At 31.2% G+C, this 27,901-nt stretch overlaps 2 protein-coding genes across 3 annotated transcripts; both read left to right on the top strand.

Moving 5' to 3' along the window:
• LOC116775301 (solute carrier family 2, facilitated glucose transporter member 8-like) lies at nt 1–23,520 on the top strand. 2 transcript variants are annotated; one of them, XM_061524460.1, is made up of 10 exons: nt 1–190; nt 4,896–5,278; nt 11,327–11,440; nt 16,839–17,068; nt 18,682–18,798; nt 19,176–19,382; nt 21,552–21,684; nt 22,160–22,389; nt 22,593–22,787; nt 23,016–23,520. In XM_061524460.1, exons 2-10 carry the CDS (start codon nt 5,245–5,247, stop codon nt 23,289–23,291), a joined length of 1,536 nt encoding a protein of 511 aa, XP_061380444.1. In that variant the 5' UTR covers nt 1–190; nt 4,896–5,244; the 3' UTR covers nt 23,292–23,520. The 2 variants fall into 2 exon arrangements, with proteins under 2 accessions (XP_061380444.1, XP_032524063.2); XM_032668172.2 differs by lacking the exon at nt 4,896–5,278.
• Nucleotides 23,521–23,762: 242 nt separating this feature from the next.
• LOC116775361 (trypsin 3A1-like) lies at nt 23,763–26,836 on the top strand. The gene is made up of 7 exons (XM_032668252.2): nt 23,763–23,896; nt 24,171–24,438; nt 24,787–24,968; nt 25,054–25,151; nt 25,383–25,550; nt 26,246–26,364; nt 26,647–26,836. Exons 1-7 carry the CDS (start codon nt 23,818–23,820, stop codon nt 26,813–26,815), a joined length of 1,083 nt encoding a protein of 360 aa, XP_032524143.2. The 5' UTR covers nt 23,763–23,817; the 3' UTR covers nt 26,816–26,836.
• Nucleotides 26,837–27,901: the final 1,065 nt, after the last annotated feature.

A 27,901-nucleotide genomic window follows, 5' to 3' on the forward strand; every position in this document is an offset into this window, starting at 1 on the left:
TTGACAGTGGTGCACGTGCGCTCCAATTATTAACGTCATTGTTACGATAATGTGTTAGATATAATATATAAGAAACAATTATTCATACAAAACATATAGTGCGTACAGTTATTATAAGTATAGTGTCCAGAGAAAGTGATCCTCATTTGATCTGTGCTACTTGTAACGGTTATTTAGCGGACTGAATATTGTGAGTGTAATTGATTTATGTTATTATATTTATTTTAATTCATTTATTAATTAATTCTAAACATTTATTAGTGAGTGAAAATAATAATAGCTTAATTTCTTAAACATATATTTTAATTGTTTTTTTATTTAATAGTAACAAAAAACGTCTTTCATTTTTATCATTCTTTTTATAATTAATCCATAAAACGTTATATTCGGAATCATTTGAACAAAAATATTTCTTGAATTACACAATCGTGAAATTTATTATATGGATTCAAAAACGCATTAATCGAATATATTTAATAACATTATATTTAACCCTTACTTGTTAGATTTAAATTTAGTTCAGTTACTGTGATCGCATCGTCAAACTAAACACTAATTCAGAACGTGAAAAGCTAATTTCATCTGTATATTCTACTTTATTAATCTTATAAACCATAAGAATATAAATTATAGTTTTTTTTTTATATAAAATACCAATGCCTCTGTCTTATGACATTGGTCCATGAAATAACCATTATGACAAGATTTTGAGTCTACATATTTATAAGAATAAAAGAAAATAATAGTCTAAAGATTATATTTTATAACTATAATTTTTTTTTATAGACATTTCTATAAATTCAAGTAATGGCGTCGTGCCGTCTTAATGTATCGTAAAATTTTATTTCCATGAATCTATTGTTTTTTGAATGCTTTATCAATAATTAATTACCTATTCGTTTTGACAAATAAATGCTAAGGATTCTTGTTATTTAAATATATAATTTCGGAGCTTGAGAGACCTTTCTTGGAATAACTTAATAAAAAATGCTGGCAAACAAACGTCAAACTCAGGTATACTTATAATAGGAATAGGGAGAGGTTTTTTAAGTATTGCAGGACTTTTGTAGTGTTATTATTCTACTATAATTGAAAATTTGAGGATTGATTGATTGATTGACTGACTTACTGATTGATTATCTGTTACACTGCCGCAAGAATTACGCCAATCTAACTTTTTTCTAGGAGTAAAATAATCTTAAGACGAGTTCATATCGTTAAAGTTAACAAAGTTTCGAATTGTTCATACAACATATATCGATCCTTCCATGTGTTTAGATTTTTGAATAAAAAAACCTGAAACTGTCTGTGTTTTGTATGAATTCAAACTCATGGTAAGGTTAAGGCTGTTTAAAATTTATAAGCATTCTATAAAATGAAACAATTACTTAATATTCGAAAACTCTAGACAATTTAAATTAATTTATAGTAGATATTTTGTATGCAACGCCATTTACTGTACCTAGAAATAATTACGCCTTAATGAACTTTTTTAATTAATTTGATTTCAAACACATACTGACATAAAATTCCCACGCCTTATAAGACTTTTTTATTTTTATTATTTCACTTCATTTAAGGGCATTCTTATAGAAGATATAATAATATATGGCCAGTACGTAATGACAAATGAGTTTCTATATGATGTATTCTTTTTTTTTTTAAAACAAACTAAAAAAAGGCGTGTGTACACGTTTTTTATCATCTAATATCAAAGCTCTTAGCCAGATGTTCTTAAATAGTCAGTCAATTTATTCTCTGATGTAGACATGTGGTACTTGAATGGAATTTTAATTTTTTCATTTGTATTCAAACACAAATACTATTTAACTTTTCAATTTGGGCTGTGACTTTTGATAACAATAAATCTTCTGTTTTTGATTGATATACAATGTTTCCACCACTACTTTGTTCGTACTAGTCGCGTGTTATACGTTAAAGATTAACGGCGTTACAAACGAACAAAGTAACTTTGTTAATTATAACTAAATTCTCTACCAGTAACATGTACATACGTTTGAAACATTTCCCTATATTTCATGGGTGCATCGACTTACAAGTAGTGTCGTAAAATTTTCCATGGACCATATAAAGTCACAAGTGACTAGCCATCGCTGTTAACAGACAATGTTACTAATGTTATAACTTTTATAACTTATACAGACGCTTCTAATATAAAAAGAAAAACGATCGGATTCTTTTAAACATTACCAATATGAGACCTAATTAATTAAAATTGTATTTTAAAAACAAAAAGCAGAATACATCAATGAAATGGACAAGTTTTCCTTGCAACTGTGTCTGACATAATAAACTCCCCGGTGTAGACAGGTTCGATTCCGGAGTTGTTCAGATAGATATCAGTTATATAAGTGTTTTAAACATTTTAAACCTCCCTTAGGTTGACGGTTACACTAGTTCAATTCATAATCCAATAGACTTTATTAAATACGGCTAACACATTATAATATATATATTTAAAAAAAATAGCAATCATCTTTACTAAATGTATGTATTCTCACATCGTGTATCTATCTATATATCTAAATGTATTTGGTTTAAGTTTTCGTCTCTGTCCATTTGTTCCGTCATAGCTTTGATAATAAAATAAATTGCAGGTCATTTTTATTGCAGAATCTTTATCAATATACGTGACTATATAAATATTGGAGTAACTGTCTTTTCCATTGAATCGTATAAAACATAGTCACTGTTTCGGTATATGATTTCTTTTGACATAGCTCTATTTATCTACAATGTTCTCTCACTGCCTCTTCTTTCTCATGTTCTGTTCCTATTTCTTTATAATCTTCTCTACAATGAATTATTTTATTGTTTTTCATTCTCCCTCCGTTAATTCTTAGGGCCTGACCTATTTAGCTTATTTGACTCATTTGATTTTTTCTCCGTAAATATTAAATTAGTACCACCTTTAAACTTTTGCATTAATTATTATTTTGCTTGATTTTATTTCACCTTTTATCGTAGTACTTATAATGCTTCATATCGCATAGTTTCTTTTGTTTTTGATTAGCGCATATTTGCGTAGGCGCACCATTTTTTTTTTCGACCCTTCATCGATTCTTCGTATTGTTTTAAACAAATTTTTAAAGATTTATGTATTGTAAAGTAATATCAATCAATCAATTGCTTCTTATATTGGAATCATATTAATATATTTTGTTTTTTATAATTTAGAAGATACACGTTTATATATGATTTATCATAATTTTCATATAGAGATTTATAATCAAAATTAATTTTGATTTCGTTTATAATCTTGTCTTTTATGTTTGATTTTCGTTAAGAGGAATCGAGTCGCGTGAAAAATTGTACGGTAGAGCTTTTCCAAAATTTTTTGTGAATCTATTTTCGCTTTAGGGTTTGTTTGTTTGTTTTATTTTATAATTTTAATATTCTTAATAATTAAATTATTAATTAAAATAAAATGCTTTTGAACACGTTTATAAACACGTGCTCTAAATATTAATTAACTTTTAATCGACATTATAATAAACAAAACCGATATATATTTGATAATAATAATTTCCTAATTGGCATTCCATTTATTAGTTTTAATTTATTATACCTAAAGCTAAAAACTAAATATTTAATCATCGTCTCGTGTATACGCTAATAAATTAAAAAAATATATTCGAAATAAAGATAATGTCCTGAATAATAAGGCATAATTACAATTTCCATGGCGTTCGATATTTAAAAAAATTAGAATAAATTTCTTACCAAAAAGTTTAAATAAGCATTGTAATAAAATTAAAAATGTAAACGTAAGTAAAATTTAGTAAAGAAAAGAAATTAATGGGATTTTATAATTCATAAAACAGAATATATGAACAATTACTCTAATTTGAAGCCATACTGAGATATACTGATTAAATTTAATTTTACCTTTGTTTGCTTAACCGTTCGCCATTTTTTACTCAGCGACCGTCGTCTAACGGGTTAAGACGAATGTATTGACGCATTCAGCCAATAAGTCAATGATGTAACCCATTGTGTTTATTTAAAAAGTTGGTTACTAACCTTATATAACATAATTTTGAATATCAATAAGCTTCTCATTCTTAATAATAACACAATATTAATTATTCAATATATGTTGTATTTAATACATAAATTATCGTAACATTATGCATGACTAAACGATTATTAAACTAACTCTTGCCCGCGAGTTCGTCCTCTTGGAATTCTATATTTGACTTAGAGTGAAATGTATAAAGTGTGTAAGAACTGTAGTAATAATACCCAACAGTTAGCGACATCTATAAGTCTATCACATGACTTAATACTAATTGCAACTGTTTCGACTTCATCATGCGGTAACTACAAGAAATGTTGCCATAAATTATAGCCTATGTCTCATTCTTATGTCTAATGTATGTAACTATAGAGTGTAAATAAAATCCGTTGAGTAGTTTTTGTATGAAAGAGTAACAAACATATATACATCCATGGTCGTAGCCACACTCGGGCAAGCTGGGCGCTTGCCCCACCCTGGCTATGACCTTTAAGATGCCTAGTTAAACAAAAAGAAATTCTTATTCTCACAACAGTCATAATATCCGTAAGAAAGTTGCACAAATAAATTGTCGACATAAAAAAAATGCTATCAAAACAAAAAGCGCGCACGATTGACTGAACGCGCGTAACGCAGCGGTCTTTTGAAAGCGACCCGTATTACCGTAGGTGAATAGTATGGGTAGTCTGTAGCATAGCGAGGCGAGCCGTCTGTCACCGCGCGGTTACTCATCCCTGCCCGCGTCCCGCGCAGCGCAGACAGAACTCTTCTATGGCTCGTGGCGCGAATCGTATTGCTTGTTTTATTTAATTTTAATTTATAGTTAATCTAGTTGACTTAATATTTATTTTAACAGTGCTGGTTGGTGTTTTTTGTATACTTAAATAATTGAACGGACAAGAAAGACACGTGTGAATTGCGGAAGTGTTACATATGTTATGTGAAATTTGTACCTACTTTAGTTATTTTGAGAAGTTTTTATTTTACAGACAGTGACTGTTGTGTGTGCCTACCTAGTGTGAATATGTTGTGTTTCAAGCTATTTATATTAAGCACTTTTAACTTTTCTAAATCTAAATAAATCTAGTGAACATTTTGATAATAAAGTTTTTGTATGGACTAGAACGGCTTCTGATAGTACTCAAGAGCAGGAACCAAGTGCCAACAACTTTTCTGCAGGTGTTAGATTAGAGACGTGATTTGCAATGGATATTCGATCTTTTTATAGCACTGATAGAGGTAAGTACCTACTTATAATATTACCTGGCTTCTCGCGCCCGGTTGGGTTACCATCACGAAAATCATAAATACAATCAGTGCTGACACCTATTTACAGTTTTTAAAATTATTTGTTTATATAAATATTATTAAAACTAATTCTATGAATTATTAGTTTGTGATATTATGAATTTAAATTTATAATAATTTTTGAGGTATAAGAAATTATTTTCCGGCCCAGATTTTGTAAATACAAAGCGCACCCGCTGCACTAAATATCTTGACTTGGATGAGTCTATTTATTACTGAGATTTCGTTTCTCATTTTTTAGCGAACCAGAAAAGGAAGTAACCTGCAAAAAGCAGTGGCGAAAGTGATAGCAATCGAGAAGGGATTAAACAAAAGGGTTTAGTAGCGGCTAACGATGATGGTGCCATAGCCAGTAACAGTACCTACAACTTCTACCCTAACACAAGCACATAACAAGCACAACAAGAGCCATACGCCGAAAATGACGAGGGACAATTCCTAGATTGATAATTTTTTATGAGTACAGCACATAAACTAGAAATTTTAAAAAAACTGTCGGATGCCTCCTCCAAGTTACGACTTCGGAAAGCCAAACTGAAGGGCGCTCTTGCATACATTGTATTTTATTCCCTCCAGCGACAAGTAGTAAAACAATGGGTTCATTCTCACTGCGACCATTCGTCAGGTACAAATATATGCACGAGTACGTCAAAGCACATGCAGCGTCTCAATGTCAGAAGAACTCAATCACGTCTGCTAAAAATTTTGTATCGAATATGCCCGTGAATGAGCAGTTAGTGCACCTGCAAAACTAAAACACGAAAATAAAAAAAAAATTGTAGTTTCTGTAATTGATACAGTTTTTTTTTTTTGATCTGCCATTAAGAGGGAAGGAACTTCATAAAGGTCTATTTGAGGACCTAATTAAACCCAAGATTGAGTCTGGTGATATAATCTTAAAAGAGCACGCAGACTCATGTGAAAAAGAAAAGCAACATATAAGTCGCCTCAAATTCAATATGAAATAAAAATATTTCTGAGGATGTTATCAGAAATGACATCATAGACGGTGAGAAAAAAGCACAGGAATATAGCTTTTTGGCAGACGAAAGCTGCCACATAGTAGGCAAGGGGCAACTGTCAATCGATGTCAGATTTTTTGAAGAAGAAAGAACGATGATTCGCGAAGAATTTCTAGGTTTCGTCAAACTGGTTGCCATGGACGCCAAATCTATTGCCTCTGCCATAGATAATTTCATCAGAAACGTGAGTGTGGATCCAGCAAAGTGTGGGGCAATGCTTTGATGGGTGCTCCATAATGTTGGAAAAAGATGCTGGCGTTCAAAAACTGCTACGAAAAATATATATAAAAGCCCTATCCACTTCGCCAGCCACAAATTAAATTTTGTGGTTCATGATTTGAATCAAATGGCCGCTATACGTAATGCGATCGGCAGAATAAAAAAAACGCCGTAAGCTCAAACAAACCATGGTTTGTATGGTTTGTTCGGCTCAAACAAGCCAAAGTATGAGTCGCTGGTTGCATAAATATGAGTGCATTGGCATTTTTAAAGAAAATTATATTAAAATGATCACGGCCCATTTGATGCGTTCGCAAGAAAGCAACAGTGTGACAAGGAAGGCGGCAATTCCGAATATATTGTATCTGTTTGCCTCTTTGCGAAATATTCTGCACTGCTTCATCCAATTATAAATGTCTTACAGTGCAAAAGCATTGACTTGCTCTAGTGGGCGAATCATATGAAAAGAATCATTGGCACTTTTAAAAAAAACAGAGAAAATTTCGACGAACACAGCGGCAATTTTATAGCTGAAGCTGAAGAGGTCGCTGATGCTCTAGAGATTGATTTGTCAATGCCGCGTATCGCTTAGAGACAGACACATCACCCAAATCCACCAACATAAGTTCCTGCCCAGTTTTGGAAACCATCACTGTTTATTCCTTACCCAGACTTGCTGATTATATCATTAGAAGATCGTTTCGCGGAGAGTAACTACCGGCATATTCTTTGATAACATTGCACCCAGTGGAGTGCACACAATAGATGCAAATAAGCAGTGCTTACCCAACCTATATAACAACTAATCCAAGATTTTTAATTGTTACTTACATACTTTTAATCATACATTACGTATGACAATCCGGTATGTAGTAGAGTACGCCAGAGCGGCCATAAGCACAACTACTCAGTGCGTATTTTTCATACAAATAATCTCAAGGACGATATACAAATCTCGTGTTGTATGCAGAAAATGTTTGCACGTGTGTGTGCAAAAACTATGCATGTGTTATGGTCCGAGAGGCACAGCTTCCTTAACTCTATTCTTTTAAAAGGACATAGAAACGGTGTTAATTGACAAATGGAACGGGACTCTCTGATTGGTCGGTATACTGTTCGTATATTTTTTTCGCCATATTAAATAAGTTTTAATTAGCTAATGAGTGAATTTATTAACGAATTAAGGAAAATTAAAGTTCTGAGCTCTGTGCTAGTGATGTGTGTTTAACGACATTAATTACTAGTACATTTTGAATGGTCGTTTGAATTTTGAATTTTTCGCTGTCGTTTGTTGTTGTTCGACGATAAAATTAAAATATCACTATATTTTGTTTTCCTTGATTGTTGTTTTCAAATAATAATAATAATAATGTTCTGGATCTCCACTGGATATTCCGATTTTAATAACTCTCATAAAGCGGTGATGAACAGATCGTAATCGTTTTAAGGTACTTTCGTGGCTCGGAGGTAATTGATAGATTTATAAAATATATAGATAGATGTTAGTTCTGATCGGACTGCTGTAACTTTATGCGCGAAAATGTTATATGAAACTAATATTTTCCGATTACGATGATTTAATTATTTTTAAAAACTACATATTCCCGACGTTTCGGTTACTTTGCAGCAACCGTAATCACGGCACACATCTCGTCTGCCCTTTAAAAATATTATTTTCATTTAAATGAATACCCACGAAAGTATTAGAGCATATTATTATCAATGTTTGAGAAGAGGAAATTGTGATGAACATTCTTATTTTTTTTTTTCAAACATATTCTGCTTACCTACTTACCTACTCCAAATCTCTGTGCACGCCCCTGTTCTTGAATATAAATTTTTATCGTAAATCCTTCCCTGTCCAAGGTGCGAAAATTTGTAAATCACTCCCACCTTTTACATTTCTTTTAAAATACTGTAATTTTGTGATATTTCTACTTTTGATGCATAAGTAAAATAATAATATATATCTTTACAAATTAATTTTAGTTTGTCATGTTTCTTAATTTACTGGACCCTTAAGTATCGTGACGTACTTTACCTTTACGGCATTCCCCAATAATATAATAACTTTTTTAACCACAGTATAACAATTCGTATTAAAACCGGTCACGAACAATATTCAATCATATCCGTATAAGCTATCCGACTATCTATTTGTTCACCGTTCATATTCAGCAAAAAAAACATTTTGCTATGTAAGAAACAAAAAATACTACGGTAGATAAATAAGAAAAATCACAGATTACATAAGGATTGAAAAAGACAAATCGTTTTAAAAAAATGTGGTCTCGACAGAAAACGTAAAATAAATAAATAATATATTAGCTGAAAAAAAAAACAATATGCATTACTTGCTATCTAAGGATTAATCTATTAATGATAGGTCAATACACTTACACTTCTGGGCTGATATTAACCAAACGTAGCCAAGAACCACCGCAAGGAAATTGGCTTTAACATGAAAAAACAGCATCGAAATCGATCGATCTGCCTAAAAGCTACTATGCTACAAACTATACGATATACACACACACACACACACACACACACACACACACACAGATACATACACACAAACAGTGTCGACGTTAAACTTATAACACTTGTCTTTTTTCATGCATATATATATATTTAGGTTTTTAACGAAATTATTAAAAAAATAAAGTTGCCTTATTTATAAGGCAACTTTATTTTTTTAACCTTATTTATTTATTTAACAGTATTTTTAACTAGAACAAACTCATTATTATCTTAAATCAAAACACCTTAAATAAGACAAAACACTTTCCCGCGTAAAAGTGAGCAAACCAGATGTTATCGCTTTAACGTCACTTCGGGTGCGTTCGGGAATTTTACGGTTCGGTGCTAATTAAATGTGTGTTCCCTAAATATATATATATATATATATATATATAAAATAATGAGTAGCATTCTAAATATTAAGAGGTGTAATAAAATCAACCAAATTAAAAACCAAAACAAAATATTCAATATACATATATACAGTGAAAATAAAAGGAATATAATACAGTAAACAAAAAAACAAAATACCTAACTCACATAGGTACATTGAAAGCTGTATATATGTGACAAAAACAAAATGGACGCTTTGTCAACGGAATGACATTACGGGCTTTATGTGAGAGAATTGACTCATATTTTAACGGAAGAAATAACCGTTGGCTGACTTGTACAAAAAGGTAAAAGCAGCAGAAACAGGAATCTGCAATTAAATGACTATTACTCTATCTATACATAATAAATTAATTACTTTTTTAATCGATACGTTCAAAAACAAGACGATGTAGTCATAGATAATAGTTCACAATTTAACTTATATTATTATATGAATAAAATTACATGTAATGTAAAATAATTTTATTTCACATACGAAAAGGAAATTAATGATGACATCTAAGATTTTCGGTTATGATACCGAAACGTCGGGTTTAAGTAGTCATAAAATAAAAATAAAAACGCCTATTAACGTCCGAAAACCTTAGTATAATTTTTTTTTAAATCCTCACTGTATTCAACAGATAAATTTCTAAGCATATCAATCATGATCTATACAATCTACATCATTATCTATACGATCTCATTTTATCTCGGCTTAGTAACTGCTTGACATGTGTACTATGATCGAGATAAAAACGTTATTAATATATAATACAATCACTACAATACTTATACAATGACGTCACAATGACACAAACCTTAATAAATTTTCAGCGAATGCGACAGTAATACTAGATTTATGTTATTTAAAGAGCAAAGTTAATAATAAAAACCTTATCTTCCGCCTTGAGAACTAGTTTGTACCCGTGACTTCCGCCTTACAACTACATATTAGTATCGACTTAAAGCCAGTAGCACAATTCCAGACAACATCATTTACTACAACTGATTGTCTGCCAAAACTAAAGCAATGTCATCCAAATAGGTTAAATAGTTTTACAAGATGAATGAAAAGTACACAAACTCTTGAGATAATGAAATTATGTCTTGAGAATATTCGAAAATAACGTAAATCATATAAAATGTTATTATTGCTGTAATCATATGACTAATTTATATAACATTCATAATAAACGCGTCATTAATTGACATAGGATTTGATCTGGACTCTATTCAATCTATTTATCATAACCCTTACATGATACGTGCGTGTCACGTGCTAGTATCAAACCTGTCAAGCGTGAGTACAACTTATATTATCGGTTCTGGTTTATCACGTGTTTGCAACGTAAATACGAAAGTTTTCACGTTTCTTATTTAATAACGTTAATACTATTAACGAAGATTCATGTATGAAATACTGGATTGTTTTGTATTTGTGTGACCTTGGAATCAAAACTAGTGACGAACGCTGTCATATAGAACAACATATTGGTTACTATGGAAACGAAAAAAAAATTAAATTTCGAATTTCGTTTTGTGATTCTTTATCTTTATGTAAAAGCTTAAGAATTGTTTACGCATCACAGCTAGATAAAAGACAAAAATTTTTTACCCTTAAGTCAGACACTACTGTAGTATATCAGGGTAAACAAAATTATTTTCATAAATACACAGAAAATCCCGTGATCGATTTTGAAAAAAATCTGTTAAATATTTGCAACTGCATAATAGTAAGATTTTTAATTCTTTGCATAATGCAAACGTAATATCCCTCTAGAGTTTGTTGCTAACGAAGCAGACAAGTATTCAATATTATTTTTTTTTTTTTTTTCAGTTCCAATAAAAAAAAAATGTCTGTTTGACGAACGCAATATGCTCCGTGCACTAAAATGGCTCCATCGTATCCAAGATGGCGGCATCGCCAACCAGTTCTTCATGGCGTTTATGGGTGAGGTTTATTTATTACCTGATATATTTAAAAAAAATCGAAGAATTTAAATAATTATTATAAAAAATAAAAACTCATGTCAATAGTATAAATGTTACCATAAGAAGGCCACTAGTATTTCGCTATTGATTCATCTGTTCGTATAAAACAATTGAAATTTATTTAAAAAATTAATTAAATTAACATTTAAGTCGAACAGTCCAGAGTTTTATAAGCAAGAGTGACCATACCATCTATAACATTTCCAAAATACCACGAGTAATCAAATTCCAACCATCGGACTGGAAGTCGCTAGCGACAACAATCTGCTGAGGAGAAGTTCACCTTGTTTAATAAAACACACTCCCTTTCATACAATAATCTAATATTATCAGGATTATATAATTCAAAGTTTAAAACCAATTTTTTACTTTATGGGATTAAAATGTTTCTTTATTAACTGAAATCCACAATAGGCATTTAGTTACAAAATTTTTCAAAACGTCTCTTCGATTTTTTTACGTTATTTTAAACGTATGAACACGCGGTCTTAGACTATAACATAAAATCGTATTGAACAATAGAATAGTCGTAAATACGATCAGCATTTATCAATCAAATAGCATACAATAACTTCATTTATATCTACATTTATAATAAATTATTTTATAATAAATATAACCTTCGTATATTTTCCTACGCCATCTACGCACACATACCACACCACACAGACAAATCATTTTAATAAAATTATAATTCTTATCGCGGTTCTGAGTAAATCATAAGAATGTATTTTTATTTTTTTATATATATATACTTATATAATCGTAACGTAATCTGTGGTAAAATTTAGAGGATTTTTGCATTGGAAACAAACTTAAAAGATATAAGTTAATAAGATTCCAATTAAACTTCAAATCGTGAAGTCTTAACAGAAGTACATTTTCTTCCCTTTCCAGAAGTAAGATACTAAATTTTATTCACCTTTACAAACAAATCGTTTCGCAGAAGTACAGTTGCGTTTACCCTAGCTTAAAGGTAGTGGGTATGGCCTGATCTTTCTCATTTAATTCCCTGCATTTGATGTCCAAACAACTCACTGTATAAGACAATAACTTCTTTAAAATCTGCCGTCATCTCTTTGATAAGACAAATCAAAGATAATAGTGACTACAGAAAATTATTTAAGATCCCTAATAGCAATGATGAGGAACTCGAAAAAAAAAAGAAAAATTAAATTTTCCCGCCATATTATTAATGTACCCTTAGAACGAATTCTCATCTTCGAAATCAATATCTATAGTTTGTAAGTTTTCGATTTATAAAACCTTTCATACAATCGTACTAACGTACACTCGTGACTCTAAGACATTAAAACTGTTTGTGTATAGTTTAACGATGCAAAGTACTAAGGACACAAGAATGTCACTGCACTTTTTTCATTCTTACAATTAATTATTATATTCAAGCAAATTTATACTTTAAACCCCATAAATAAGACAGTATTGCGATACGCTATCCATAATGGATTCAGGCTATTTTAAGCACTAATCCTCAAGAATAAACATGATATTTTTAAAAAGGGGGAAACTAACTTTCTAGAAATAGATAACTCCAAGAAAGACATAGTAAAAGTTACGTTGAGTTTCTGAACGTTAGCTATTTGACGCGTTATTTAATGTAAAATTAATAGAAATATACAATATCATTACTGAAATAATTATCAGAAAATATCCTATGTCAGTAATATTATAAAAACGAAAGGGTTGACAGGATCAATACATGTATGTACGTTTGTTACTCTTTAACTCAAAAACTACTAAAGTGATTCTGATGAAGCCATGCAATAATGCAGCTTTAGCATCAGAATAAGGTATAGGCCATAATTTAGTCCGAAATTATAAGTTAGCTCAGGATCAAGGCTTAACAATTAAAATTTGTATGACGTCACGTGGCACAGGCTATATATGTCACATCCGGTTGGTTTCCATATGTATTATATTAACACACTATATTTCTCTCTAAACATAAATGTAAAGTAAATGCGAACAAAGTCGCGAATAAAAACTAGTAGTATTCAAATTAGTGCAACTTGTACCTATAGTGTTTTCGCGTTTCTGTGGGAAGTGGCTGAAAACATTGATCTTCGAATGCCTTCATAGTTAATTTTTAAATTTAGAATACTGGGTAGAATGTCTAAAACATTTTATAGTATACTATCTGAAAAAAATAATAATCAAAATACATGCAATTAAATTATAAATTACTTAATCACAGTTAAATTTATCTTCACGTAGCCATACAGCGGTTTATCTGACACAATAAAATTTATTACTATTGATTTTTTATTGCACCTCTAAAGTTCAGGAATATTTATTGTATAATTTATTTATGTTAATGTAATTATAATTACTTCATTAATAAAAATCAGACTTACGTTTAAATGACTCATGCAAATTATTCTATATTCATTTAGTTTCTAGAAATTAATTTACCCGTACCATTTGTTTAGAGATTTCGTATAAAAATAATTATGTAGTTTTATCATTATGGTTTACGTAAAATTAAATAACAATAGTAGGGGTTTTAGCTCCGCTGGTTCCCTTATGTATAACAGGTTTGTGAATCACGTGCGCAAACGCATCTAAACGGGTTTCCTTTCAATGAAATTATAATGATAAATACATAGATGTCAACGAACTCCGGAATGCTATGGGAACAGATAATATATACTAATCATTATTTCTAAGTTACGCTTCGTTAAAACATTTTTTTAACCTCCTCATGAATGAACATTCGCCTTAAGCAGCTGACTTAAGTTTCGGTGCTCAAAGACAACAAGCGTAGTGATGGATTACATTACATTATATTTTTTTATCGATAAGTCCTTGAAACGTGCAAACTTATGTATATAAGAATGAAACTTCGCTTTAATTTTGGCTATAAAAAACAAGCAATAAGGAAAACGATTTCAAAATCATAAAAATATCATCAGAGACAAGATGATTAGATCCATGCTGTCAATCTATAACACCTACTTGTTACTATGAAGAAATTGTCAAAATTTTCTATCGATATCCATATATTTTCTGATATCAATTTAATTTATTGTATATATATACAGGATCTATGAAAGCTTCACGTATATAAAACACCCAGAAAACTTATAACTGTTTAAAAAAAAAAAGTCTAACACACACGTACAAGTATAACCATATAGAGAATTCGTTTGGAGATATTATTTTTTTTACGTTTGTGAGCTCATTATTGAGAAAAACAGACAGTTTTTATAGTAATGCTCATTGAACAATTATTGTATTTAAATGAAACTAATATATTTTCGGATATACTACGCGGATTTTATTATTTTAAAACTAAATAATCCCGACGTTTCGGTTACTTTTCAGCAACCGTGATCACGGGCAGGCGAGATGTGAAACGTATATCCGAAATATATTAGTTTCATTTAAATGAATAAAACTCGCGAAAGTCTTAGATCTAATTATTGTATTTCTTTAGTATTAAAACATTTTAAATATACAATACACTACCATATGCTAGCTACTGACTTTCACTACTTATTACAATGTTTGCTAAATCATAAACATTAATCTACTAAACCTTGATTGAACTCGTTTTAACTAGACCCAATGATTACTCGGAGACTGTGTATCTCAAACGTTTACCGGCGGATACCCGATCTATCTGATATATTTATCATTACTAGATTTGACTTCTAGACTATTTCAATGTCTTACGTGAAGACATAACAGGCTGTATGTTTTAGTCCTTTGTTCTCATGATTGCTATAGATTATATTTCTTAGACTGGTTTCGGATTACTATAATAGAGAATTTCAAAAATAAATACTAACAAAAATATATATATTTTTATATATAAATAATAAACGGTTGGTAAAATTATTGAAATCGTTTGAGAATTTTTTTTCTCATATTATTAATGTGTCCCGATTTATTACAAATGTTATGACAGTGGCACTCACTACATAGATATATTTATCTTATCTCGAATATCTTATTGCAACTCCATGATAGAAGGCTGTATGAACACGAGGACTTGTAGATTTTATTAAAAGTTACGTCTCCGCCTTCTCTTAAGGACCTATTCTTAAAATTTGATGACGTCAAAGCAATTCACCTTTTGTATACAATTTGTTATTATCACGTTTTAAACATTCTAATGTTCTATTTTTATTATTGTCTTTATAATTATATTTAATGTCAGAAAATATATAAATATCTCACAATTATTGAGTATTGTTAAATAAGTTAATCGTATTGTAATTAACTCGAGAATTATTGTATCTTAATTATCTAGAAGTATCGTATCTCATCTTAAACTGTAGAAGTTATTGTATCTTAATTAACTGTATAAGACGGTGAGGTCTAAGATAAAAAAATTCTATATATATATAATATACGAAAATTATCTTTGGGGACTAGTTCTGGACTAAAGCTGGAGATTCCTTAGAGGAAGTTTAAACACAGACATTCGTAACTTTATATATATATATACAACACACGAGAGATGATAATTATGTTGTATAATAAAAAATATAATGCGTCATTATTCAATTACTGCTAGATAAGAATAAGCGTACACTTGATTGACTTATACACTGAGATATTTTTTTTCAATAAATGTATATTATTAAAAACATAATGAAGAGATCAATACAAGTTTTTGCGTCGAGTAAACGCGGACACCGACAGGATCCAGTTTTATGATCAATACATCTTCTAACAGCCGCATCAAAATGTGTTTAGTTTGACAATGGAAACTTATGGCTAGGAATACTATTAAGTTTCCTGTCAGATGATCGAAACTGATGGTCATTAATAAAGGATAATCGTTATTTGTAACTGCTTATATGAATATATATATATATATATATATATATATATATATTATTAGTTTTAAATACCATTGCTACAATTCATTTTATGCAAGAAATATAAGGCTTTTATTTATTCATTTATTTATTTATTTATTTATATGAATAAATTACATTTAGATATAATATGATTTGGTTTACTTATTAGGTGTAAGTTATCAAACAACTACACCTACTTCTATAAATGAGAGAGTAAGGCGATCTATTTGTTATCTTTGCAACTAATTTCTTTTAACTTATTTCATTGAAATGCTCTAGACATAGATCTAGAAGTCTATAGGTACATGAGCCATAGACGAAGATACCTCTAGAAGCTTCTTTGTCTTAATATTAGTTGAAAATTTCTTTTATTTTTATAAATCAAGCAAATTAAAAATATGATAAAAATTCAATGAGTAAAATTGCGGACTTCATATAATCGCATTTTTTATGTAAAACTTTTTTTATTATTCTATTTAAATACTATAAAAAATCAGCCAAGCATTATGATTTCTGACATAACAGTGACCGTACCGGTATTGAATTTCGGTATGCTGATGGGATGGCAGTCCCCTATGACTCCCATCCTCCAGTCCAAGGATGGACCGGCTCCTGAACCGATCACAGACGAAACCATATCCTGGATGGCGTCCATCACTTTCTTCCCTCCTATATTCTGCGGCCTCCTCGTTGGTGACCTGGCCGACAGATGGGGCAGAAAGATCACCACACTCCTCACATCTCTCCTGCTAACCGTAAGTATTTAAATTCATACATATTTACGTATAAGGTAAAAATAATACACAAAAAATCTGAAATATTAATCATAACTTTTTTTTTGTGGGAAAACCATTTCCTTCGCAGCATCCATAAATAGCACATATAATTTTGCATACTTATTTATTTCATAACTGTATTAATTAGGACGTATAATCAGACTTTCCATTTAAAAAAAAATATATCGAAAAAATGTTTTAGGACGTTACCAACTTAATGTAGGTATTTCTTACTACGAGTTTGCATGAGCGCAATTTATAGATCCTTTTCCGTTCATTTAATATATATCATCTTATCTAATGGTTAAGAACCTTCAAACTTTCGGTGTTTAAGTCAACTAAGCCAACTCGAAACTAAAAATTAGTAAAGAACTCTCATTATTATAATATATTAAATACGAAAGGATGTTTCAAAAATACAATGAACCACAAACCACACACTACACTGCTCATTAAAGTTTTAAACTTATCTGAAGATTAACATTTGTATGAATACTTGCAATGACATAAATATCAGTTAAAAATTAACACCATACAATAACTACCGGTTATTTTAACTGGACCAGTGAGACCGCTTTAATGACAGTTATGTATCCAAAGTATGAATAACCGTAAGTAAAGAAATAACTATTCTTTATATATTTTTACTATTCAGCTGGTTTTAAAATAAATAATACTCGTCATTATGAGGGCGCGAGCTCGGATATTCTCGTAGTTTTAAATATACATGACACTGAGAGCAAATGTAAGGAACGATTAATAAGAAACACATTGAATGTCTGATTTTTTTTTATTGAAGCAATAAAGTAACCTCAAACCTCTCCCATCGTTATAATACTATGTAACATCTAATAAAAACACAATCATTCTCGACTTACGAGTTTTTAGACATGTCATAAATTTTATTTCCTTCACGAATACAATACATTGTTTGTGAGACTGAGTTTTTCGGATACTACGCGAGACGGTTTCGGACTTTACGCTGTATGGGAACAGAAACGTCGGGTATGTGCAGTGTGAAAAAAAATTGTGCGTGAAGTCAATCCGCGCGGAAAAAGTGAAACGCCGTGATATGGAAATGAAAATAGTAAGGGGTACGAAAAAAATTTTAGTGAACTCATATTGTTTCTTTCAAACAAACTTTATAAACATTGCTTACTGTTCACAATTGACTCTCTCTCTCTCTCTCTCTCCTTCTCTATCTATTCCCCCTCCCTGGGAGCGTTCAAAAAAGTCGTAGTACCAGAAGAGCTTAGTTTGATATAAATGTGTACACGCGAAGATCTTAGATATCGCAAAACATTGCTTCATAGCTTAAATATCGCTTTGATTTATTTAAAAAGTTAGTTTAAAAAGTAACTTCTTTTAATTATTCCAAGATAAACTATATATATAGTGAAAATTTTCGCAAAAAAAAATTATAGTTTAGATATACAAATACCTATTTATTTATTTATTTAATTTTACTACAGAAATATATATATTTGAAATTCTTTTGAAACACAAGCCGGACTATAATCTTCACGATTCAGCTTATAAGAGTTCCTAACCTGCGAACTGCTGCTCAAAGAAAATACTTTTCCATCCATCAGATAAGTTGGAGCATAACTCTGTTCTCTCTAACCCCATGGGCTCTGATACTATCCCGGGGAGTGGCGGGGATAGCTTGCGCAGGATGTTACGTGGTCACACCATTGTATTTGAAGGAGGTATGCACTTTGAATTCTTTAAACAACAAACATTTCAGCTCGAAACTAATATTAACGGATTACTACGCGTATTTTATTATTTTTGAAAACCACACACTCCCGACGTTTCGGTTACTTTTCAGCAACCGTGATCACGGGCAGACGGGATCTCGTAGTCTTTAAAAATAATAAAACACGCGTAGTAATCCAAAAATATTAGTTTCATTTAAATGAATACTCGAGTAAGTCTTAAATCTCATTATTCCAGCTCGAAAGAAAAAATAACAAAACACATGTGTGGAATGTCTTGTTTGAAATTTCTAATATCTGGTTTACAACAAAAAAAAGCATTATTCGGAACAAAAAATGAATTCAATATAAATTACATTAATTTATAGGTAGCTTCAGACAAAATTCGCGGCGCTCTGGGCTCTCTCTTCATACTGTCACAAAATTTCGGCTATCTGGTGGTGTACGTGGCTGGAGATATATTCTCCTTCAACTCTGTGCTTTGGCTCTGCACCGCTATACCTTTCCTCCACATGCTGTTGTTCCTTGGAGTTCCGGAGACGCCCGTGTACCTCATCAAACAAGGAAAGGTCAAGGTAAGCACGAATGTATACATTATTTACGTATTCCATCTTCCATCTCTTCTTCCGTCAATCCATCCATCTATCAGTCATCAGTCAGTCATTTTGTATAAAAAGGCCATTTTTAAATTATACATATATAAATATATATAATTTACAAGTGATAACGCAAATATTGACAAGAAAAACACGTACATACGTTTAGTAAACAATGCACCGTGAAATCAATTTTTTTTGGGTGATATTTTTTTTCACGTTTTAATACTTACGACGTTTTAAATTCTGTCTGTATCGAAGAATATGTTGAAAAGAGATTTGAACCAAACCAGTGAAAAAATAATGACTTAGTCGTGATATAATATATTATAAATCCTGATAATGAATTCTCAGAAATCTTACAAGGTTACAAAACAATCCCCTTCTCGATATTTCATAGATGTTCCGTTGATACAATTTTCCTTAACCGTTCGAATGAGGCCTCAAAAGAATGTAAATTTATACAAAAAAGACGTTAATATAAAAATATCATATGATCAAAAAAAAATTTTTTTTTTAATTTATTTTAATCATCGCAAAAAATCCAGAAGCAGATTAAATCTGATTAAATAAAAAAAATATACCTATTTTTGTTGAATTTAATTTTTTATTAATATTAAATGTAATTTTATTTTATTTATAAAAAATATACGCAATTATTAAAAAGGAAAACATAAGTTACATTTCAAAGCAGTATAAAGCATACCTTCACCTTCTTAAGCGTCATGTTGAAAAACATATCAATTCCAAGAATCTGTAGCGATACAGACTATAAAAAATTATATTTTATCTGTATATTACTTCTAATATTTTTATTGCTATTAAAAATAAACAATTCCTCGCAAAATCTACTTTAATCTTAACAAACGATAACGCGGTATAAACTATAAATTGACACGCGTGAGATAACAGTCTCTCTCCTTGACCCGATAACAACACTTCAAATGTGATTGATAATTCAAATACACTTTAAATGAACTAAATGAACCCTTACACGATTAAATTTATTTAAATGAAAATGAATATACACTCAGCGTCGTCTAATAATAAATGAAGACAAACATTATCATATTATTCGTAACAAAATTTAAAAGCAATTTTTACTTGATATTATAAAAATAAATAACAATTTTTTTTTTCTAACATATCCAGAGAAAATACATATTTTTATAATAAATTTGTAAAAATATGCTTACTACTCTTTTGCATCGTCAAATCAAAAGGGCAATTTTTAGTTTTTAATACTATCAAGTGCGAGGATTTAAAAAAAAAAAAACGGGAAACATTCTGTTTGTAATATCACGAAACAAACTGTTAGTCAGTATTATTTACTAACACCCAGAACAACAGTATATTATATAGGCGCTAGTAAAACATATAAAGCCTTCTTTAAAAAAAAAAAAAAATTAATTAAATAAACGCCATTATTCCATTCTACAAACTCCTACCCGTTTTCTCCACACACTACTCCAGATGACAATTCCTACAACAAATAAAAACGACTCCAGTGAGAATGAAGCCATAACTTAAAAACATTGCCATAGCGTGTGCACGATTGGCTAACTGATACAAACAGACAAATAGCAGAACGCTTTCACTTCTATATAAAAACAGGTTCATAGTCCAAAGTTCAAAGTAAAATTAGTTAATAATTCTCTTAACTTTCAACACCGACATCTTATTGAACAAAGTATTACGAAACAGAAAAAAAAATCATTAAAAACAATTTCTTGGCCGCTACATACTTCAAGTTTGCGATGTCATTGAAATTTGAATTCGGAACGTTTTCGGTTTATGCATTGAAATACCTTTAAAAATTGACTGACAAAAAATCTGATTTCTCATATTATTGTAGTTTAAATAATATCAAGAGTCAATTTTATCAACGTTATTATTCGATATTTATTTTATTAATCTATTAAGGATATTTTATCTAACATAAAATGACAGACGAAATGAATTAATTATAATTTTATTTATAATTTAAAAAAATCTTTGTTCCCTTACGATATTTACTTTAAGAAATTTAATTTATATGCAAATTTACTGCTTACACGAGCATAGACAAAAAGGAAGATAAAAAACAAGATCTATTTGAGAAACGTATGCCTGAATGGATAGTTAATTTAAAAAAGAAACATATTCAAGGAGGCGAGAGCAACTCTAGCCTGGCTGAGAAACACGTCGCTTGATGACAAAAACTTACAAGAGGAGATACAACAGATGGAACGAGAAGAGGAACACGCCAAGTCCGTCCAGAAAGCCACGTGGCGTAGTCTGGGTATGATAAATATCTCATATACTTCATACAATTTCTTAAACTAGTCGGCCATCTTGGATTTTACGATGCTGGATTTGGAATGACGTCACAGCTAAGTAGACACTGTCATTCAGATTAAATATATAAAATTTCAGTTCAATCGATTTTTATATATCTGTAAAAAAAAATCTTAATAAAAATACCTAAAAGAATAAAGATATACATATATATGAATAAATGACATTCAAAAAATTTAAAATAATCATCAGTATATTTCATAGTGACACAAGTAACACGTACTAAATAAAAACAAAACGTTTTACTCAACATAGCTGCTTATATCTAGAAAATTATGAAAACACAACAACCACAAATTCTATTATAAAATAATATTTTACGAAACCTTATAAATGTTTACTAAAAAAAAATATTTACAAACCTTTGTTTTATAACTAAATGGTTGAAAAATATTACTATTCTAAATTCAAATCTACAGTCAAGGACAAGACGACCTTCAAAGCGTTCAGGCTATCTATGAACGTGATGTTATCACAAGAGACCTGCGGATATTTGGTAGTGCTCATGTACGCGGGCTCCATCTTCGAACAGGCCTCCGAGTCCATCCATCTTAAGTTGAGCCCCAACAAGCAGACTATCGTCGTCGGTGCTATACAGCTGCTGGGGTCAATACTGGCTAGCTGCATCGTAGAAAAGACTGGCAGGAAGGTAATATCTTGGCAATTTCATTCCGAACTGTGAGTTAGTAACGAAAAAACATCTTGTTTCAAATTTAGAATCTATCTTATATTCACAAAAAAAACTATTCTATATGCAAATGACAAAATGCTAGTAAATATATATAAATTTTCTTCTAAATATGTATATTTAATTTTTTAATATATGCAATAATAAATGTCATATATCCTCAGTGGCTGTTGGCAGTGACGTCATTCATAACGGGTCTTTCAATGCTGGGTCTGGGCGCGTGGTTTTTCCTAACATCCTATTCAATATGGCTGCCGGGCTGGTTTCCGGTGGCGGCCATGTGTTGTTGTATATTCGCTGATGCGGCTGGATACCAGCCCGTACCTTATGTTATTACCTCCGAGCTGTTTTCTTTTCAGGTAAATGTTTTAGAGTAACAAAAATAAATTAATAAAAGATTTTATTAATTTTTTGAGATTTTGAAATATAAAGTTAAATTAAATTTATTGAAACGAATATTGCTTTTATAATTCAATATTGATATATATATAAAGTAACTGTCATAAGTAATTTGTTCCAAATGACAGTTAAAAAAAACTTTAAATTAAAAAAAAAGTTATATGTTAGAAAAATACATTTTATTCCAGCATCGTGGTATGGTGACATCGTTTGTGAGTAGCGTCGACGCTTTGAGCGACTTCCTACAAACAAAAGCCTACGACCCGCTGCTCAAGCTGCTGGGGATACACTGGGTGTTCATAATGTTCTCTATAGTATGCTTCGCTGGCACGACATACACCGTGCTATACGTACCAGAGACGAAAGACAAAACTCTAGAGGAAATATACGCCATCTTGGACAGGAAGAAAGACAAAAGGAAAGACGCAGAGGCGGGAAAGGGTTTAGAGATGAGTAGATTATAACGACTTAATAAATGTACTTAACGCTTAGCGGGCATGTTGATATTTTTGTAAAAATATATACATTTTGAATACTTTTGATTGTGCAATTGATGTGAATCTTATTTGTACTGTGATAAAGTCGAAATTACTTTATGTTACGCTAGACCTATTCACCCCGATTGTGATATTTATGACGAATTCTATAAGGTATTATTAGTTTTAAGAACAGATTATATTAAAACTTAATTTATTATTTTGTTTTATTCTGTACCAACCATACATTTTGTGGACTTCTAATATGTTTCTGCTATATTTAATAATTGACTGAGAATATAATTTTTGTCTCCAATACTTAGCTTCAGCAATAGTCGTGCGTAATAAAGTTATACGTGCAAAGGAATTGAACGGAATTTATTAAATAATTCAAATACATTTAAAGAAATATGAACATAAAAATTTTATTTACCGAAGATCGTAAAATATTTTCGTTAAAATACATTTCACAGATTAAATAAAATATAATGTAGTTGAAACCGACGACGAAACAATGCACTGGGTTCTCGTTTTTATGACTCTATCAATGTTTTATAGCTATGTTCTGAGCTATGGAGACCAAGCCTCAGTAGGTAAGGTATTGATATGATTTTAAATTATAATTTTATCTTAAATAATAGCCGTTGGGTCAAAAAAATAAATAATCCGTAGACTAATATTGCTATCATAAAAATGCTTCCTGTAAAAATATATATGGAGAATTTGGTATTTACTTCATTATTAGACCGTGGTTTGAGATTATATTTCAAATAGGTATTTGTTTACGCACATCAAAAAAAAAAATATATCAATCATGTAAACATACTAACAATATTTTAATCGCTCAAGTCCTTTTATGTATTTAAGTTAAATTTAAATTCAATCTGGACCCGTATGGAGAGGCTCCGCTCCAAGATGGCCGACGGAGACATCGAGATAACAAAAAATCATTAAGAGTCCGAAACGACTTCCTGTTCAGTCTGAACAAAGACGCTCTCAGGATCCGGGGGGGGAATGCCACGGATACGACCAACTATCCGTACATAGCGGCCATTATAATCAACGGCAGGTTATGGTGCGCCGGCACCATCGTCGACGTCAACTGGGTACTGACAGCGGCGCATTGTCTGAATTAGTGAGTCATTATTACAAACAATTCGTTACTATTTCTCTGAAACAAACCTTGAAGTCCAAGCGAACGAAGTGCCGACCGGGGTTAGTATGTACTGTGGAGTATAGAGTAAAAATCTGACATTAAAATGTCAAGGTTTGATAGGTTGATGACAGTTGAAAGTCAATAACGAAATTGACTTTGACAAAATATTCGACAATTCCAATGTGAATGGAGCCATACCATAAAAGATGACGTAAATTCTGAATTGTCGATATTACGACCTTTTTGGTATTAAATAATTAATGGACGTTTCAAATCTTCAGACCGAGACTATATGTAAATAAGCATCCTAACCGCTTCGCCTTATAGCGTGCTTCACGTAGCGCCAATGAAGACCCTGGGGCAGTACGTGAAGGTCAGGGTCGGCAGCGCCCAGGCTCACGAAGGAGGTTTGCTGGTAGACGTCGCCGGGGCCGTGCGACACCCGAAATTCGAAGAAGAACCCGTGCCTCATGCTGATGTAGCTTTATTGAAACTAACTGAAAATCTTGGTGCGAAAGACAGAAGTTCTATATAATATAAATATTATGTTCATTAATCCAATTAATTTGCAAATATAATCTCATTAATCTACAGAATTCTCAACTCACATCAACCTGATTAAAATAAACGAAGATATGAGGGAGCCTTACGCGCAGAGTTTCGTGTCTGTAACCGGCTGGGGAGCGACCCGTGTGAATATAAATATTTTTTTATTAATTTTCATTATACTTCCCACTCGCAAACACAATGACAAGAACATAAATATAATTGTAAAAATTATTAATATTAGACTAAATGAACAAAACACATATTATACAAATATTAAATCCCATTTTTATCTCCCATATAACGGCACTCTTTATATTTCTGACACAATTTAGGATTCCAGATTATATAAACATCGTTTTTTGTCCTAACCTCAGGGCACAGACACAGCCTTCAGAGAACACACGCCCGACCTGATGACGGCTCGTCTGAAGGTTCGCACGGTCAACTACTGCAGAGACGCGTACCAACTGGTTAGCGGGTTTCAGTTCACCGCAGACTTCTTCTGCGCTTCGTTGAGAAACGGCACCAGAGACGCGTGTTTGGTAATCACATAATAAATACTTTGAAAAACTTCCAAACTATGTAACGCTATAAAACATATTTGGTTTATTCAATTTCGCTAAGAAATTTTGACTTACAATCATTGGCTGACGCGAACTCTCATTTGTTTAATTTCCAATCGCTGTTAAAGTAAAGTTTAGGAAAAAGAAGCTTAAACTTAAAAATTGCATTAACATTTTACACCTGCAGGCTGTATGCAGGCTGTATTCTAAAATTGCGTCGTCACACTATACACGGATCGCAAACAAGTTTTCGTTCTTAAATCTTCTTATTAGACTACTATATAGTAGGTATTAACGTAGGTTATTGAACGTATATATTTAGCTTAACGATGTAAACTTAGAATAACATTTTGACGTTTTAAAGCTATTTATCCAATGCTTGTGAGAAAATAAGTGATACTTACGGGAAATGACTTTGTATTAAGTAATGATTTTCACATTCAATAAAACGGTGAATCAAACACAGTTTGCACAGACTTACCGAAAGGTAAACTTTAGATTTAGATAAAACTTCAAGAACATTTACGTGACAGATTCATTTTAAAACAGCGTATTCTCGAAAACTGTCCCCTATTTGGAATGGCAAAGTGAACTAAATTAAATATTAAAGATTATTTAATACTTAATATAAATATTCTGTAAATATTATTATTTATCTTCATAAACTTCGTCAGTTCGACGCGGGCGCGCCAGCCACCCAACACAACAAATTAATGGGCGTCATGAGCTTCGGGCCCGAGCGTTGCGGACACGAATACCAACCAGCGGTGTTCATTAAGGCTTTTTATTTCAGGTTATTCATATTTCCTTCAATTCATTTAGGATTCGGTTAGATAAACATTGTGTAGACTTGTGGAGGTTTCCTGGGCCAACACCAAGAGCCATTTTATAAACAATTTTAATCAAGAAAATATAATATTCCAGGAATAAAAACAATCGATTAAAACTATATAATATTAGCAATTTGACATAACATTACTTTCAAATGTCACCAATTACCCACCAGCTGTCAAATGACAATCAAATAGTTTTTGGTACATCACATGCTAATATAAGTATTCTGTCTCTTGTAAAGGGATTTCGTGAAGCACACTATATCCTCATATAAGACTACAGCTGAACTTATAGAAGCCATGAAAGATATCGACAAAGTTATCAGACCACCCGTTCATGTGAAACAGGAACACGTGGTCGTGGAGAAAGATGAGCAAGAGGTCACGGAACCAGATTATAAACACGATTGATTTAATAAAAATATATAATAGTATAGCTTTTCAATATTATAATCTCCATTTTAAGACACAAAGTTAATCAAAGTTTATTGAAATACAAGTTTAGATTAAAATTTATTATTTATTATAAAAAAAAAATTGAGATGATGAATAAATAGATACGAAGAGAATTCGAATCAAATCTTCGATATGTCCACGACCAGAAAGTTTAATTTTATGTTAAACATTACTTCAGAGTTTCATAGATCATTATAACAGTGGGTAGTTAGTAGGTCCCATAATACAGCCGAACAAATTTGATTCTAGATTTAATAGGCTACTGAGTATTGTTGAAAATTTGACTTATTGTAAAGATGCGACACTTTAATATTTATAAGGAAAGCACAAAGAGACTTTAGTGGTCAATAGTTGTGGGAAAATGTAAAATTAATATTTGGTTAAAATATCTGTTTGTTAGATCTCTTTAAACAACAAATTAATGTAGGGTATGTTTTAAGGTACAGTTTCAATCGTGATTCTTAACGTTTGTCTTTATTTAATATAAGGTTCCCACAATTTTTTCCCGGCACTATCCACAGGTGCATTAATTTAATTACGATTAGTATAACACAGATGGCGCCACTTGTAACACAATGTTAAATAGTATTTCTTTCATATGTAATAGATTATATTTCATTTAAGTTTTTTTAAATAGACTGTATTGTAGAATGAAATAAATCGACATTTCCAGCTGGTTTAAAAATACACCCAATAAAGGGTTCAAGCTTTAGGCTTATACTAGTCAAAATGTGGAGACCACACGGAAATTCCGCCATTACTGCAGTATATTTACTTTCAAGATACTTTCTCTTAAGACCGACTGAAGGCTACTCGTCTTACTCAGAAGCCCGCAGCGGTTGGTGATTTAAAAGGTCATTGCTTGGGCAACTAGCGGATTGAAGTCTCTTAATACCTTAAGAGTATTATACCTTAATACTTATTAATGTACCTTGAAATAATCACGATTCTTTGTGGACCGTATGTTATGGATACGGTTCCTTAGTCCCCCTTTGCTCACTTCTACAGCGATATAAAACACACTATCATAATAATGGACAC

Source organism: Danaus plexippus, chromosome 25 (genome assembly GCF_018135715.1).
Source record: "Danaus plexippus chromosome 25, MEX_DaPlex, whole genome shotgun sequence".
NCBI lineage: Eukaryota > Metazoa > Arthropoda > Insecta > Lepidoptera > Nymphalidae > Danaus > Danaus plexippus.

Bases quoted from the DNA above. Each gene is read 5' to 3' on its own strand.
- LOC116775301 (XM_061524460.1), top strand. From the start codon at position 5,245: ATGGATATTCGATCTTTTTATAGCACTGATAGAG. The intron at 21,685-22,159 runs GTATGATAAATA...TCAAATCTACAG, and splicing joins AGCCACGTGGCGTAGTCTGG to TCAAGGACAAGACGACCTTC. The intron at 22,390-22,592 runs GTAATATCTTGG...ATATATCCTCAG, and splicing joins TAGAAAAGACTGGCAGGAAG to TGGCTGTTGGCAGTGACGTC.
- LOC116775361 (XM_032668252.2), top strand. From the start codon at position 23,818: ATGCACTGGGTTCTCGTTTTTATGACTCTATCAATGTTTTATAGCTAT. The intron at 23,897-24,170 runs GTAAGGTATTGA...TATGTATTTAAG, and splicing joins TGGAGACCAAGCCTCAGTAG to TTAAATTTAAATTCAATCTG. The intron at 24,439-24,786 runs GTGAGTCATTAT...TTCGCCTTATAG, and splicing joins GCGGCGCATTGTCTGAATTA to CGTGCTTCACGTAGCGCCAA.